This window comes from Sphaeramia orbicularis, chromosome 3 (genome assembly GCF_902148855.1).
Source record: "Sphaeramia orbicularis chromosome 3, fSphaOr1.1, whole genome shotgun sequence".
Lineage (NCBI taxonomy): Eukaryota > Metazoa > Chordata > Actinopteri > Kurtiformes > Apogonidae > Sphaeramia > Sphaeramia orbicularis.
Window position 1 is genome coordinate 40,212,083 of NC_043959.1, and position 18,614 is coordinate 40,230,696.

Consider the following 18,614-nt stretch of genomic DNA (forward strand, 5'->3'; position numbering starts at 1 on the left):
TTTTTTGTGATTGTAATTGTATCTGTGTTATCCATTTGTATTTTATTGTTCTTCTGTGAAGCACTTAATGACTTCTCTTGTCTGTGAAAGATGCTACGTATATAAATAAACTTTGCTTGCTTGCTTAATTTTACATTCTTTACACTTAACAGGACAAATGGTAAGGTGAGATCCAAGACAGTAAAAGTTCACCAACATGATACTGAAAAGTGCTGTTTATAGTCATTATAAACATGGTAAACCAAAGGGATATTTAATAGAAAAGCAAACAAACAAACCAGCAATACATCAAGTGCAGTAAAAAAGAGACATTTTAAATAAAACTGCTCAATATTCTAAACATTCATTCATTTTCTGAATCACTTGGTACTTGGGTGGTGGTGGGGGTGCTGGAGCCGATCCCAGCTACCATCGGACAAAGGCGGGGTACACCCTGGATGTGTCACCAGTTTATTGCAGTGCTGATGCATAAATACCATTCACTTTCACAGTCACATCTACAGGCCATTATATCGAGCAGTTAACTATTACTGCATGTCTTTAGACAGTGGGAGGAAGCTGGAGTACCTGGAGAGAACCCACCCAGACTCAGAGAGAACATGCAAACTGAGAGCAAACCTTAGTAATGAGCCTTAAGCTGCAGGGTACTCAGTGTACTCTCCCTACATTTATTCCGATTCCAATGAGGCCAAAAGGGAGGCATGACAACCGACCACTCTACAGTATGTCTACGTGAGGTGTTTACAAGTGGCACCTCTTCCTCTAAAGCAGTGTTTTTCAACCTTGGGGTCGGGACCCCACATGGGGTCGCCTGAAATTTCTAGTAATTGATAAAAATTAAAAACAAAAACAAAAAACGTACTAACACAAAATATATGGTGAGCTGAGAGAGACAATCACAATACATAAAAGACATGACAAACTCTGAAGCTGAAACTGAAGCACTGTGGTACTGTTTATCTTTCAAATGTTCATTGTGGTCGGTTTCAGATGCTGCAGCTCTTTCATAATTCATAGTCTGAGTTATTGTTTTTTCAGTATTAATTATCAGCCTTGTAAATACAAGCTGGACAGACTATATATCCTGACCAAGGAAAATAAAATTCTCCCTTTGTGCAGTAATCTACACCTGGCTTTTCTGCCTCCATCCTTAATAATATACATTATACAGACTAAATGTTGACTAAAATTAATGTTTATTTGCAACATAATATAGCAAACTATTACATGATCAAAAACATATTAATTTTAGCAAAAAAATGTCTCCATTTTGAATGTGTGGGGTCACCAGAAATTTGTGATGTTAAAATGGGGTCATGAGCCAAAAAAGGTTGGGAATCACTGGACTAAAGTCAACATGAAACACAAGGATAGTTCCTTCTTAGAACAGTTCATCAGCTCTCTCTTCAGCTTGCAATGGATATGTTATTAGATATGAAAGAAACATACAAAATCCTAATCTATTCACAAAAGAGATGTATGAGTACACATCAGGCATCTGGTGTAAAGGCAATGAGCATCTGAGAACCACAAAAAACTCCACAATCCTTCATTAATCCTTCATCCATCAAAGCCAGCTTCAGTCTTTACCTGCGTTTATGGCCGGTTGACTGCAGCCATGCGTTTGTGGTGGGACAGCCAGACTGGATGGCATCCTAGAGTTCTGTGTCGACCCGGGTCCAGACCCTGAGGTAGTGGAACCCCCAGGGAGGGCAGGGAGGAGCGGGAGGACCCCTAGAGCCCTGCCCAGGAGCCGGGGGCCCAGAGACAGCACACGTACCTTCACATCACGGTAACAATGGTTGATCATACGCAAGTGAACATTCACCTTGGTCTTGATCCGGATCAGGCACTTCACCATGGTTCAAGGAGAGTTTGGGCTTCTCCTTTTTTCTTTATCGGTTTTAGTTTTTTCAGACTGTCTCTCTCTTTTTGCCGTCTCCCTGTCGTTTGTCTCACTACTAAGCAGCTCTCCCTACTCCACAACGGGCAGGCTGACAGCGACAGATAAATAGAAAGACAACCGGAGTGAAACACAAGGCCCATGAATGTAGTCCACTTGTGTCACCTCAGCCCCCCTCCTCCCCACGATGTCAACTGTGACACACACAGCGTGGCCCCTGACAGCAGGAGCTATTTTGGGGCTGTGATTTTATTACCAGTGGAAATACCAAGCGCAGACAGAGCAACGAGACAAAACACAAGGGGTTTGTTTTAGCGTCGGGGTGCAATGTCAGAGCCTGAGGTCCACGTCAAGGACAAGACAGGACAGTTTGACAGAAGACCTTTTTACTGTTAAGAAACTATGATAACTTTATTTAGTTTTATCAAGCAAACTCACTCACAATGGCAGTGTTGGTGAAAGGTTAATAGACCATTGGAGAGAGAGGGGGCATTAAGTGCCCTTTGTAAACTGACAGGACGACTTTCTCATGGTAAAATAATGCCCCACGCTATGACTGACAGGAACTTCTCTCACTTCTCTGCGTGCATGTGCGGGAAAAAGCGTGAGACAGAATAAGATACTGTGCGACGTGAGTGACTGAGCCTGTGTGTCCATGGGGAGTGGGCGTTCACGTGGTGCTTCTAGATACTGTCTGACAGTCTGAGGACTCACATCCTTGACCTCTTGTCAACATGGTGCGTTTATTTCTGTGTGCATTTTACCTTCCATGATGGAGATGTGCACCGCTCTCCGTCGGGTCCTTGGAACGCTAGTCAGTCGAGGCCCGTGGGTGATGGATGGACAGCTTCGACTTGGGACCATGCCAGCCCTGGACAAACACAAACATACAGAAAAGAGCCATACTCACATGTAATACACAGAAACACACAATATTTATATAATTCTTAGACCACAGATATCAGCATTTTAGCCATATTAACTAAGAAAATTTCCTAAAAATTCTGACCTGTGGATCTCAGGAGGGTCTCTCTTTATTTTCGCACTTTGTTCCATAACCTCTTTTGCAACCTTTCCACTGTGAAGCCACAGAAAGAAGAACAGGAATGGTTTTATTCTATAATACTATACAAACCCCGCCTACCCAAACAGGCACTGCAGTTTTCAATACGAGAAAAAGAGTCAACATAAATTCTGGGCTTTTAGTACCTGTATCTAAAACGACTACCCTTGAAGAACAGATTACTACTGGACACAGTGCGGACTTGACTTGACTTCTCCAACCTGTGAGCGATTGAACAAGAAAGAAGTCAGAAAATGTGTTACAATGTTCACATATGTTGAATGATGTCGTTTATTTCTCTGTTGACTCACTTGTAGAAGGCCTGATTCTCAACTCCACACTTCCAGAGATGCTTACAGGCCTCAGGTGTTGGTGCAAAGTATGTCAGTATGATCTTCCTATCCTGTAAGAAGTTCACAGTTTATTAATGTGCATATTGTTAATTAGGTGAGCTTTTAACTAAATATTACAGTAATCATCAGGCTCAATATCATATATTAGCCTAAATCACAGGTGTCAAACATACGGCCCAGAGGCCAAATCCGGCCCGCCAACGGGTTCAATCTGGCCCCTGGGATGAATTTGTGTAATGCAAAAATTACTGATGATATTAATAATGAAGGATGTGAAAATCATTTTAGGTCATTTCAGTCTAAAGTGGATAAGACCAGTAAAATACTATCATAATAACCTATAAATAATGAAAACTATAAATTTGTCTTGTTTTAGAGTAAAAAAAAGTTAAATTACACAAACATTTTTACATTTACAGAGTAGTCTTTTACAAAAAATATGAATATCTGAAATGTCTTAATTCAAGATTTTTTTTGCTTAATTCAAGATTTTTTTATTTATTTTTTTTTGCTTAATTCAACATTTTTTTGCTCAATTCAAGATTTTTTTGCTTAATTCAACTTTTTTTTTGCTTAATTCAACAATTTTTTTGCTCAATTCAATTTTTTTTTGTTTCTTGATTCAAGATTTTTTTTGCTTAATTCAATATTTATTTTGCTTAATTCAAGATGTTTTTTTTTTTTTTTTTGCTTAATTCAAGATTTTTGTTGTTGCTTGATTCAAGATTTTTTTTTTTTTGTTGCTTAATTCAAGATTTTTAAGACCAGTAAAACACTATCATAATAACCTATAAATAATGAAAACTATAAAGGTTTCTCATTTTGTGTAAAAAAAAAAAAAAAAAAGAAAAAAGTAAAATTGCACAAAAATGTTGACATTTACAGACTAGCCTTTTATTTAAAAAAAAAAAAAAAAAAAAAAAGTGAATAACCTGAAATGTCTTAAGAGAGGTATGTGGAATTTTAATAATATTCTCCCTGTTATTTAATTTTTGTGTATTTGTAGATCCACTGTAGATCCACTGTGATCTCTAAGTTGTGATTCATATGTATAAATGATAAACTAAGGCGTAATATTGTTAACATTGTACTTATTTTACTAAAGAATTTTCAGGTTGTTCTTATTTGTTCACGTTATATTCAAGTACAATTTATGGATATAAACATTCTCATTACAGAATTTACTTCTTACACTCAAAAGTTCTTATCCTATTATTTATATTATTTACTAGTCTGGACCACTTTATATCATATTAGGCTGAATGTGGCCCCTGCACTGAAATGAGTTTGACAACCCTGACCTAAATGTTAGCAACTGGCTTTTCTTTAATCTTTTCTCTTCTAAAAACCCACACCTCACACATTTATTTTCAATCATTTCTCTTTTACCTTCCTGATATATGAAGATAAATTACACTGATTCCCAAGCGACAGAGTGTTTCCATGCATAAAAACAAGGCGGTGCTCATTTGACTTCCTGAGATGCAAAGGCAAGAAACAGCAGCGCTTTAATAATGCATAGACATACCTCTGTCTGATTTGCATATATATGGAATGTCTTTGCTTCAAACTTGAGCTTGGTCACCTCCTCCCTGTGTTTAAGATACAGATATAGACAGAAACAGGCGGAAAAACAGCAAAAGAACAAATGGTAGTAAATACAGCAAAGTGAGACAGCAAAATAAAGAAAATATGACATTTAAAGAACACTGAAACTTGTTAGAAGTCTAGACAAGGAAACTGACAGCAACATGCTTAAAAATACACTTCTATAACAACATAACTCCTAACAGCACAGACTCACAATATCTGAGCATTTTACTTCACAGCTGGTTGAGTGCACTGCCTTGAGAAAGCTCCTAAAAATAATGTTGTCCACAATGGATCACTGGCTTTAGTTTCATTAAGCTATTTTATCAGCACTGTTCTGGAAGTTCCTGCGGTTTGAAGCTGCACCAGACCACTTACTGTGTGCCATTTGCAGTATCTGGGCATAAAAACTTAGAAATTTGGATGTGAATAGTATGCAGCTTGTTGAGTTTACTGGCACTCTCATATTTTATACAAGCTGTTATTGTGTTAAATATCATTTTCAGTTTACCTTTTTCATATGTACACAATGGCAAGGTTATGCATAACTTTATACCATTGTTGCGACCATTATATATAAAACTGGATGTGTTCCATTATTTATTCTTATAAGTATTACTCTAACTCACCATGTGAGGAAATGAATCCTCCTGTTTCCCTGGAGCACAGTGAATCCAAAAGGAGTGAAAGCCAAGAACGCCGGGTTTCCAGACACATCCTGGAAAACACAGGAACGCATTATATGTCTTTTCAGGACACTTTTAAAAATACATAACATCCTCTGTCGCTTACAGAAATTCCATTTACTACAGTATTAAGCTGTACATTAAGGACAAATATAAAGTGTAAAATATTCTGATTACAACTAAAGATTTGCAGAAATAAAACAAAGAACCTTGCAGGGATGAGGGTCTACTCCATATGTTTCCAGCATCTGAGCTTTTTGCAGGAAGTTAAGCTCTGACGTTTCAGGACTCTGACCTCTGAGAAAAACAGAGGCAAAAGCCAAGTCAATGGGTTTTTATTAATCATATTTACAGTATGTCAACACTTTGGACCTGAGTCTGAGGCATCATTTGCATAAAGTAAGTTGATCATAAAATGCCCCAGGAAGTAGTTTGTTTGCAAATGTAACTCATTACTCAAGAAGATGTACGGTTACCCACAAGAGATGATTTAGGTTCAAGTGGGAGAAAAAACAGACTTATGAGTAAACCCTGGACACTTGACTGTTCTATAGAATATAAAGAGTGTTCAGTTACTTTAAATTCATGTTTGTATGCTAAATAAAAATAAGATGATGCACAAAAAGATGCAGTATTAGGTTGCTTAATATGCATACAGCAGTGACTAATGTACAGCTTTGGCACTGACCAGAGGAAATACAGGATAAAAAAGTGGTCCCATATCTATATTTGCCTCTGTTACTAATCCTTACTGAGCTCCTGGATCAAATTTGGTTTCATCAGACAGTCTGGTTCTTGCACAGATTGCAGCTTGTCACCTCCACTGTAGTTTGTAAGAGAGGCTGCTATTCTTGTTTGCTGGTAGGTTATTATCCCTGTCCAATGTAGCCACAAATGTATGCAAGAACACAGTATTCAACACACTACTCACAATTCTGAATTCCGTCAGAGTAGGGTTCCTCATATTATTCCCAACAGTTCTGTCAGGTACGACAGGAATGCAATTATACTGAGGCAAGAAGGTGAAAATGAACAATAGAGGGCAGTGTGATACCAATTCATAATGAGATCTGAGTTGTATTTGAGTGTATATTGGTGTATTCCATAACATTCTATAACACTAAACAATAAACTCACCTCTGTCTGAGGTGTCTGATAATAAACCCATTTGCACTTAAATGTCATTTTGCACATTCCCAGTTGGAATATTTCAACTTGTTTTGCACCTTACAGCTCTATTTCAGCACATTACAGTTATTTTCCAGCACATTACAGTTATTATCCAGATTCTACCCAGTTCTTTTTATACTTCTAAATTATAGTGTACAGTGTTTGCTCTTACATTATATTTCTCTTTACTCATCTTTGCTGTGGTTTATATTGTTATTAAATGTGTCATGCTACTGCTACACTGTAATTTCCAAGTTTGGGATGAATAAAGTACATCTATCTATCTATCTATCTATCTAGAATCAAATTCCCAGCTGTGCCCCCACTCTTCAACAAAAGACCCTGTTAGATATAGGTATCACTTAGGTTTAAGATGAGATGAGATGAGATGAGATAAGATAAGACTTTATTTATCCCACCATGGAGAAATTTTACAGTTAGCAGCAGCAAAAATACAACAAGTGAGTGCAGAGAAAAAGGACAAGTAGAAAAAAAAAAAACAAATGAGTGAAAGATGAAAATATAAAGAGAAAATTTTTAAAAAGTTGTATTTATATAGATATTTATACAAATAAAGAATTAGAATTTATTCATTCATTATCTGAACCCGCTTTATCCTCACTAGGGTCACTGGAGCCTATCCCAGCTCCTTATGGGTGAATGCGGGGTACACCCTGGACATGTCACTAGTTCATCACAGGGCTGAACATATAGAGACGATCACTCTCACATTCACATCTATGGGCAATTTAGATTAACCCATTAACCTATCAGCGCATGTCTTTGGATGGTGGGAGAAAGCTGGAGCACCCAGAGTGAACCCACACAGACATGGGGAGAACATAGAATTAGAATTAAAAATCAAATTAAATATTTTGACATATTTACATAATCATGACTGAACATGTACATGGTGTGATATATGGGGGGTGGGGGTTTGAATCTTCTTATCATCAGGGGAAAGCAAAGTGGATATTTTTTGCTCTTCAACTTCCTTAAAATGATCCTACACATAGACATTGAAGGCACATTAAACTCCTGGAGGTTCTACCACATCCCACAGAACTAAAGAACACCCCGAGCTCTTAAAACAGCCGGTGGTTCTCTTATAAAAGACAGTGGTGTAAAACAAACCGCCACCGAAACTAGGAAAAAAACACTTCCTGCATGCTGTCCGGCCACGTTGTAAATCACGTGATAAGCGACAGAAATACTTGTGATGTGTAGGATCAATGTGTGTCTGTGATGCCTGCACTGTGGCTTCTGTGAAAGCAAAGAAGTACACGGAGAGCCGGACAAGTGTCACCTTACATCAGCTCAGTCTTGTGGATCTCAGCAATGCGACGCTCCAGCTTCTCTGAGTGCTTAGGAAAGAACTGGAACTTGGAGCTGTAGCCCTCTGGGTGTTTCCCAGGATCGTAGTCTCCAATCTCCGCTAAAAAGTAGAGAAGAAATGACATATGACAGGTTAACTTCTGTATTTCTGGATGACTTTTTTAGGATTCAAACACACTTTGATCCAGTACTGAAAACACAGAAAGCATCAGTTAAGATTAGATATACACTACATATCTTACACTGTATATACTGATAACACAGTGCATTTTAATGATTATATATCTAAAGGAAAAGAAACAAGTGAAATGCTCAGGGTCAAACCACTTGCAGCAAACTCAAGGTAAAGAAGTTTCTAATGCATAAAAATCCCTACATGAATAAATCTGATATGACGTGTTAAGTCAAGGCTAATAAGGAGGATGTCAAGGAACAAATCTCAATCTGACAGAAACATTAACAAAAAGCTTGAATCACAGCAAACAGAGAACTACTAGAATCCTGTGACTCAATTTACTGCTCAGTCTTTGTGTCACGAGGATAAATGGAAAATCTGTGCCAACTGTGGTTTTACTGCATAGACGTGGAGCAGTGCAGCAGTCCTGCATTTTCACTGGGTGAATGTTTGTCTTTCACTTTTTATAGACAACGACCAAAATGAAGACAAAGTACAATGGATTCATGTCAGATTTACTGCTCACAGGAAAGTCTGTATAACCTACCTCTCCTTAATATTTATTAAAAGAATGAAAGGTTTTATCTTAATGCTTAAGAACACAACAGCGTGTTGTGTGTATACTGTTAATGGACAGATGACACACGTGCAACACTGTAACAAGTTGTTGCAGCTTTAACAGTTGCTTTTCCATTGATTCTCAAATTGCATGAATATAACTTGCACATAAAAATTTGCCTAATGGGAAACAACGACAATTTCAGCAAACTCATTTTACGATTAAAAGTTTTTGTGCTGGCAAGAGGTGGTTTTTCGGGATTAATGAAATTGTTATATCACACAAAACTGCAATGAAAAGACTGAATGAAAAAACACAAGCAGACGTTGACGGATGTTACAATAAGCGAAGAAGAACAGTTTTAAAAGAAACATGGTGTGGTATGTGTGGACACACCAGGAAGCCAAATCATTTTTTTAATTTAGTGTGGGATAGAGGGGTAATATATAATAATGAATATATCTGTAAATCAACATGATATTTACCTCCGCCAAGGAGGTTATGTTTTTGCCAGGGTTTTTTTGTTTGTTTGTCTGTTTGTTTGTTTGTTTGTTTGTTTGTCTGTCCGTTAGTGTGCAACATAACTCAAAAATTTATGGACAGATTTGGATGAAATTTTCAGGGTTTGTTGGAAATGGGATAAGGAAGAAATGATTAAATTTTGGTAGTGATCGGGGGTGGGGGGGCCCACGGGGGGGGGCCACTGATCAGCCTTGGCGGAGGTCTGCGCTCTCCGAGTGCTTCTAGTTATGTTTGTCGCCATGTTTATGGAATGACTTCTCGTGTCATCTTGCATTAATAAATAAACAAATCATCATATTTGTGATTTAATGGAAAAACCGATATTACGCACTTCTAATTTTTGACATGTAATAAATATCTGTAAAGTTTTGCTCAGATATCCAATGGAAAAGCCACTAATGACTCACGTGGAGACTTTTCTGCATCATCAGGTACATTCTGACAAATAAAAACCTCCCTGTCCCCTTCAAACAAACCACACAGCTTTACATGCCAAAGTCAAAAGGTCATTACATAAGCTGCCTGGTGTGGAAATGTTTGAAGATGTTTTTTATTGATTTCAAATCAAAATTGAATGTCCTTAATGAATCCAAATCAATTTCAAGTGTTGGAGATGTCTGTGGTAGAGGTCAAACTATAGTGGATGTGTTGAAGTTTACAGCAGCATCATCAGCTATCACCAGCAAAAAGTCAACACAGAAATAAACTTTATTCAGAACTGGATAACATCTAGTAGTGGAAACATAAATGAATCAGTAAATCTGGAACTGACATTAAGTAGCAAATGCTAAATGTGAAAAATCAAGGTGGAAATTATTTGTATTCATTAACTATCATTTTGATTTAGGAGCATGATATTAACCACTGATAACATCCACAGCCAAGTTCTGCCTTTATTGATAGTTAGTAAAATGCTGTATCAGCACTGATTAATGAGCCAAACTGATTAACTTTCTACCTTATCTACTGCTATTTTACCGACAGATAAAATTCACATTAACTCTGTGATAAGAAAATTATCTGTAATAACCTTTTCTTGGATGCTAAGCAGAAACACCAGCCAAACTATTCCCGTTCTGTTCTGTTCTAACCTGTTGCACTGTACACAGGCCAGCAACAACTCTAGAAAAACTTAACACATGCAGCAGAGCCAAGATTTTCAGAAAATAACTGAGCAAAAATAAATATCAAGGCAGGATTTAAAACTGTTATGAGTCAGTCAATAAATCAGGACAATATCAGAGTTTATACTGATCTATTCCTCTCCAGTTCAATTCCAGTTTCACATCTTTGAATCTCAGGTTAACATATGGAGTTCTGAGAGTACAGGACTCTGGGTAAGGACTTAACAGTGCTGGGTTTACACATCTGTTTTTGGTTTTATACAAAGGGCTTCAAGAAACAACCACTTGCACAAAAAAGAAAAATCTTTTTAAATCCTACAAGGGATTTAAGACAGCTTGCCAGTTGCCAATTCTTCATTTCAGGTGCAATATATTTATAAACAGTCCAGACCTGTTGAATGAAACCATGTCTCTGTTGCCGCCTCATAATTTTCTGACCCTGTGGTTGACACATGTTCAGCTGTATTGACCAGCATTCAGATTATTTATGTGGCCACAGAGAGCAATATGAAAATGTTGGTCCACTGTGTGTGATTTTTTCAAACACATAGTTATACATAAACATTTCCTAACCCTAAAGACCTAAACAGCTGCTGGTCATCAAAAGCATCTACTGATCTAAAATGTTTAATATCTGTTGAACCACTAATCCTATTAACACATGTAAATAATTCTAGTAAAATGCAGTTTCTCAACTTTTCATGGTCATCAGATATGACCCATTTGGATGTTCAGAGACTCTGTAGTGAATGGAGAAACACTCATCTTCTGCAACACTGATTCACTATTAAAATCCATGGAGTTTGACAAATGACAGTGGTTGGACACAATTGTATTTATATTCAGTTAATGATGCATTTTGCTGAAGAAGTCAATTTTTCTTCAGTTTTCTTCTGATAACTTTTGAATTTACTCTGAGATTTTAGGAACATCTACATAACACTGGGTTACAAAAAAATGTTTTTTGCAAGTTGTCTAGGTTTTTTCAACTGAATTAGGATCATTTTGCAGCGCTAAATCCAAAAATGACATCTGTTTTTCTCAATCAGGTCAGGTTTTTTTGCTAATTTGATTTTGAAAAATTTGATCTTCTCACAAAATTGATTACATTTTTGTGACTTTATCAGTTAATTTTTTATATAGTTCTCACCCAAAATAGGTTTTAAGAGAAAAAAAATCATTTTCTAACAGGATTCCTGTTAGGTACAATGGTGTATTCACCGCAGATGTAGCAGAATATGTCAGGCTTATTTTTGCAAGATCTTCTAGTCGAAGCCATTTCATTCACCTGTAATATTTAAAAAACCATTAATCATAAATTGGCAAAAGTAAAATCTTCAGAACTCGTTTATTGCAAGAAATATGAAAGAATTTTGTATCATATGATGTGAAAATGCCCATAAAAGTAAGCAAAGATGTTAAAAAGCCAATATGTAGCATAGTTCAGAAAGTTGACCTGATTGAGCAAAATTAATGTGATTTTTGGATTCAGCACACCAAAATTATCCTAAATCAGCTCAAAAAACTTAAACAATAAATTTGCTGTTGACCAGTGTAATCAATAAATGAAATGTAGAAAAATACTTGATTTTCACTGAATAATGCGAAATATACAGGATAATGTTATAACTATTGGTGCTAGGCACAACAAACCCCGCCCCTCACATGTATTGTAGCTTATTTTGGCATCGATCCAGCTGATGTCATCATGTCTATGTGTGTGCTGATGTCAGTATATCAATTGCCTCTATATATGTGCCCAGTTTGATGTAAATTGAAACAAAATTGATGTTTTTATAGACATTTGATCATTCGATTTTTCGGCAATTATAAGTAAATGGGAGGAAAAAAAAGATTTAAAAAATTCACAAAAAATGTTAACTTTGAGCTACTTTTCCCAAAATGTAACCACATTTATTCTGGGTCACTGGCAATCTATAAACCCAATTTGGTATGAATTCAACTGATAGTTTAGCTGCTAGAGTGTTGACAAACAAACAAACAAACAGAACCAAAAACAATACCCCTTGCTTCCTCTCCAGGGGCAAAGTGATAAATGGGGAAAAATCACTTAGGAAAGGTAAAAATAACTTGGAAGTTGCCAAAAAACAGTTCTAGGTCTTATAGAGTTAAATAATAGAGTAACCCCACCAATTTTCAGACCAACTTTAAAGATGAATTCAAGTGATTAAAATAATTAAAATGGCTAAAATGGAACACTGACTGGGTTTCATGGCTGCAGTATCTCCTATATATTACATATTTTAATATTTAGTTTTAGTTTTCGTTCTCATATAATATTAATGTATGGTGGTGTGGTTAGCTGCATTGTATTTATACTTAAATGATGATGACTTATTTTGTCATACCTTGCAAGATGTAAGCAGCCAACAGAGCAGCATCTGATGTCTTACAGAGGAGGCGACCGTGGTAAAGATCCCTCTTAACCTGCAGGAAGACAAGATATCTGTGGAGTGGAACACACAGACACTGATGTGGGTCATTAAGATCAACACCGTTTGCTTCCAACAGACATACAGTCACGGAAAAAAATTATTAGACCACCTTTGTTTTCTTCAATTTCTTGTTCATTTTAATGCCTGGCACAACTAAAGGTACATTTGTTTGGACAAATATAATGATAACAACAAAAACAGCACATAAGAGTTTAATGTCAGAGGTGATATCTAGCCATTTTCTATGTTTTCTTGATAATAACCAAAATCACTTCAGTTCTTACATCAATAGCTATGGCATTGTACTGCCAAAAACAGTGCTTTTAGGCATTCCATGTTTTCTTTTCTGTCTGTTTTAGTCACATGATACACACAGGAGTTAGTACTTGATTGCATAACCGTTGTTTTCGATGACTTTTGATGGTCTAATTATTTTTTATATATATAGTGAACACGTTTATCACTATTAAAAGTTATGTGTATTCTGTGCCATGGCTAAGTTTATTATGAGAAACCCTGAAACTAGGAACTCGAAGGCAACGAGAGGTGACAAAAGTATATACAGTATATTCTTAAAAGCATAGTCTAATAAAAGTAGATGCATTTATTCAACTTCTTTACCTCCCATCATCCTTGTCAGTATTAGTTGTCCTGGTCTCAGACATTTCATTAAATATACAGCTTTCCACAGTAGTTAAGTCTCCCTCTTTTGCCTATTTTGTCTCATTACACCTTTTATGTTGCCATATCTGTTGTATATGATGTACTCTAGTCTATAAACAGAGAAGTCATCTTTTCAGTGTCTTATTGTCCCATCCACATAGGCCGAAATCACTTTAATGGCAAGAATATGTGTTATGATGCATGCAAACGCCAAGGCATTTAAGGAATAGAAAATACTTGCATTAAAGCATAGGGAGTTAAAGTAAAAAGTTGTTAGAAATTAAATACACAAGCATTTAAGTGTCTGAAAAAGTGCAGCAATTAAGTATTTGTACTTGTTAATGTGTCCCCAGTGATTTTTAAGTTTGTGTTTCTCATGATGGGTATGGAGTGAATCCAAGTTAAAAATAATGATGACATCCTAAAAAGTAAATTCATAGTGATAAATGCAATGGACATGTTTTTTGCAGACCTGAAAATCATAGAATAAAATGGTCGCTCATGAGAATCTGGTTTTCTGGTCCTTTTAGATAAGTAACAATATCTGGGTGGCTTATAGTTAAAATAAATGTACCTAGCAACGATTTCATTACTCCAGTGCCCTTTCACACCCTTATTAATTTATAATTACAGTGTAGAAAAAAATGAATGAAACTCTGATTAGGATGTAGAGATCGGAAATTGGCAATTATCTTGTGAGGCATTAGACACGGGGACATCCAGAGTCCCTTAAGGCAGAAGTGTAGCTGAATAATCATTCCGAGAACAGACAACGATTTAGAACGGGATTGCTGATTCGGTTTGAGATCTACCAATGCAATCTGTTGTTCGTGTCCATTCAGAGATTACTCACATCTCACATTTTCTATTTTTCACTTCACATGCCTTTGACTCTGACTGGCTTCTCTCCAATAGAAGAGGAAAAAACAATACAGCAGAACTAAGCATCAGTGCAAACAGTAATTATTGAGTCTATGTACATTAGAGAATGCACTATTGGATGTGTGAAAGCGATTGTAATGTGTGTGTGTGTGTGTTATTTTTGTGTGTTAGGAATTGTGTTCATTGTTATGTGTCATTCATTCCCTATGGTGCACTTACGAGTCAACAGAACAGTTGCAGCCTGCATTGGTAACAGCTCAGAAACCCTCAGTTGGGACATCTATATAATCTGGATCCCTCAGGCCAGTAGGTCACATTTCTCCAGCCACTAACTGTGTATGTTCACATTTGTAAATAATGCCCGTGTCAAACATTTTCTAAAACAACCACAGTAAATAATGTCCCAAATCATATATATCTCTTCATGGAATGTCGATACCTTTCATTATTTTGATTACAGTATGTGGCGTGAATTTGTGTGCATGTGAAACCCTCCAGTCACAACAGATGGTGGAGGATGGAGGAGCTCTCCTTCGCAGGCTCTGTGCCCTGTCAAGAAGAGCTGGATTGTGAATAAGAGATTTCACCGCGCAGCAGTCGAGGGATGTGATTTACAGGGATCTGTGCACTCGGTGGCTTTCCGACTCGTTCCTCACAGCAGTTTGTTCAGCTGTCAAGGATGCCACACGCAGTACAGTAGCGGTGGGAAGCTTCATGACACCGCAGCTAATAAAAAAGGGAATAGTCAAATCCCCCTGCACACCGACTCACTGCTCAGCTCTTGACACTGTTATGAAATTAAACTTGAGGACTTTTTGTCCTCCTGGTGCAACATATATTTTCAACACCTAAGGCTGGTTGAGATTTAAAATGTTGTCCCTTAGACTACGTGAGAAGATGACATTTTCACTACGGTTAACACTTCTTTTCTCTTGAAGCACTTTGTGAGTCATTTTAACCCTTTCATGCATAGTGGTCACTACAGTGGACAGTTACTCTGCAGCTTTACTCTTGTATATTCATGGGATTTGTTGTTTTAGTTCCATATCAACCAACACAGTGGACACTTATACATCATCTCATAAACTGCAATTCATACCATTATTGTAACTTTGCTGTTCTTGATTGGTTCTTGAGCGGAAATCAATTGTTAATATTTATTTTTTGCATATTATCTCCATGAAGTGAGTAATAACTAGTATTAGAATATGTTAAAATGTGAGAAAACAACAGATTAGCTGCATTAAACATAGTTTCATTTCACTGTTTTTATATCACTTTATGATATTGGGTTTTAAACACATGTTTCTTTGCTTCAAGAATAAAATTCATGGTGTAGCTGAGTGGACATTTTTGTAACTCCATGAAAAACAGGTTGATTTAAAAAAAAAATTCAATCACATTGTTTTTTTTGTTTTTTTTCATGCCTAAAGAGGAATAAAAACACTCAGGAAAAAAATCTTGATTAAGGTCCTCATAATTCATGCATGAAAGGGTTAATCTAATACAATTGTATCAATGGAACTTTACGAAAAAGAAATGTAAAATCATAACTTAGCCAATTTTAATGTGAAACAAAAACTGTAAAATGGTTAAGAAACTAATACACAAAATGTTGTAACAGAAAAGTACTAAGAATCGCATATGCTCCAATGTACTTACACAAATATTTACAAATATGCAAAGTTAGGTCGACAATAGGATATTGAAAACATCCTCTAACTAGTGTTTTTCTGTTCATTTTTCAGTTACAGTGGCATCATGAGACTGTCCCAGCACTGTTGCAGCCTATATGTTTCAGCTCAGTTTACTTAGTGGGATGAATTACATAACTGCAGTCATGATGACATATTGCAGATCAACAACACAGTAAATCAATGATTTCATTACAAAGTTGCTCAGCCTTACTGCCATTTGTACGGTCTGCTTATAGTTAATGATTGGTTAACTTCGACTGGATATGCAAAACAAACTGAGAGGCATAACAGCGTCACTACCTTCATTAAGGCTTAATCAATGATGTAAATAATTATATTCACATTTGCTCTACTCTCCACCCGCAACTCCTCCAAACTACAAGTTCATTTAACCCCTGGATGTCTACCGGATCATTGGCAACCCCCCTAAGCATGATCGTAGACCCCCTACAATGTTCATTAAGCCATTAACATATTGCTTGTGCTAATATAGGCAGGCTACGTATCATTAGAGGCCTTAGATTCTGCAGATTTTTATGGAAATCATGAGCTCTAAAGAGCAATTTATCATAAAGTTAAGACATTTGTCAAAGATTATTCATATTCCTTTAGTCCAGGGGTAGCCAGTTATGATTTAAGTGGGTCTGGATAGATGGATAGAGAATATTTCCTGGTGTACAGCATCACCGCACCATCATGTTTAAGTTGCATTATAGTTATACATTAATGAATTTAGTCTTTACACACATATATATATATATATATATGTAGTATTGTCATTGTATCAACATCTGCACTGTGTGAAGTCAACAACTTAAATCAAATAAAGATATATATAGTTCAATATAATTTCAACAATATTTTTAGTGTAAGTTCAGACTCTGGAGGGTTATTAACTCATACCTGGTGATTTCTTCTCTCAGCGCAGCAGGGTCAGGTGGGTAAAACTTGACACGCAGACACATGGTGAATGGAGGCTGGGCTGGTGAAAGAGGATAAACATTATAGAGTTTGTGTCACTGTGTAAGTTTGGATCGTTGAGAAGGTTAATACTCAAGCATGTCAGTATACTTACATTTCATCTGTTTGGCAATTGACTTAGTAAACTCCAACCAATGCTGAAAAGGAGAGAGAAAGAGAAGTGAAGACCTGCACTTTGGAAACTGGGTCTTCAGCTGCTCACCTGTCAGTCTGGGCTCTGATTGCTCAGCAGCTGCACATCAAGACATCCAATCTATAGCTGGAAGGAACACTACAATTACTCTCATCTCATCTGTTTATTAGGCTCCCTCTAATGCAGTCACCATGCAGTGAGAGATGAAGGAAAGCTGTTTGGAAGATAATCAGAAGAGTGCTGTTTTCTGTCAGACTGCTACACATTGTGAGTGTAAACTGGTTCTAATCAGTGAGTTGATGACAAGATGGGAATAAGGGTGAACGATCCTCGCTGTAAGGTTGCGTGAAATGCAATCATGACTCATGATGAATGAGTTGGAGTCAGCCCTATGTTCCTCAGTACCTATGTTCCCCAGTATTTATTGGTGTGTTCCAAAGTGCTGGGAGGTGGAAAGTTTCCGACATCCAACTGGGTAAAATGGATTGGAACACCCATTAAAGCCGGAGGTCCTACTTGCAAAGTGGGGCCACATCAAATTACTCTGACCTCACCGTAAACTACAACGAGCCGCTATTGGTGCATTTATTGGTACTTTCCAAAGAGCTGGGAGGTAGAATATATCCCACCTGGAGTTAACTACATCCCACCTCAAAACATTCCAGATGATCCATGTTGAACATAAACAACAAATATTGAGGACCACAGATCTAAGCTCCTATTTGCTTTCTTACTGAAAAGGCATTTTGATTGTCAACAGCAGTGTTCTCATTTGTGCAAATGAGATGGAAGAGGCGAAACGACAGATGAGCTAATTATACATTGTGAAGTTTTTTCATTGTGAACTTGCCCAGCGTGTGCCACCATTGTTGTGCTGACATGTTGTAGTTCGTAGTGAGGTCAGGCCCCACTTCACAACTCCGGCTTTGAAGGGCGTTCCAATGCATTTTACCTAATTGGATGTTGGAAACTTCCCATCTCCCAGCACTTTGGAACGCACCATAAGTTCCCCAGTCCAACATACATGATAGGACTGTAGTTCCATATGTAGGGATAGAGGTCTACAAACCATAACTGCAGGCAGTGGTGTTTCACTAGTTTCACCAAGGGTCAGGGTTAGGGTTAACCCTGACCCTACATAAACACTGGGGAACATAGGTACCGGGAACACAGATATGTTCCCAAACGAGTCTGTTCAGGCCCAAAACAGTTATTTATAGTTTAACCCTTTCATGCACTAACCATGAGAACCTTAGTTAATTTTTCTCTTGAGTGTTTTTATTTCTCCATAGGCATGAAAAAAAAACTGTGATCAAGTTGTT

General features: G+C 37.0%; 1 protein-coding gene across 1 annotated transcript in view; it reads right to left on the minus strand.

Annotated features, from left to right (window-relative positions):
- The window catches only part of frmd5b (FERM domain containing 5b), a 98,821-nt gene that overhangs the window by 2,057 nt on the left and 78,150 nt on the right, over positions 1–18,614 (minus strand). The window contains exons 3-13 of the mRNA XM_030129641.1: positions 17,254–17,296; positions 17,082–17,160; positions 12,850–12,947; positions 8,077–8,200; positions 5,805–5,892; positions 5,539–5,627; positions 4,848–4,911; positions 3,278–3,369; positions 3,113–3,187; positions 2,913–2,981; positions 2,668–2,774 (exon numbers count right to left, since the gene is read on the minus strand). Of these exons, the coding sequence (XP_029985501.1) occupies positions 2,668–2,774; positions 2,913–2,981; positions 3,113–3,187; positions 3,278–3,369; positions 4,848–4,911; positions 5,539–5,627; positions 5,805–5,892; positions 8,077–8,200; positions 12,850–12,947; positions 17,082–17,160; positions 17,254–17,296 (928 nt within the window). The remainder of the gene's footprint in view (positions 1–2,667; positions 2,775–2,912; positions 2,982–3,112; positions 3,188–3,277; positions 3,370–4,847; positions 4,912–5,538; positions 5,628–5,804; positions 5,893–8,076; positions 8,201–12,849; positions 12,948–17,081; positions 17,161–17,253; positions 17,297–18,614) is intronic.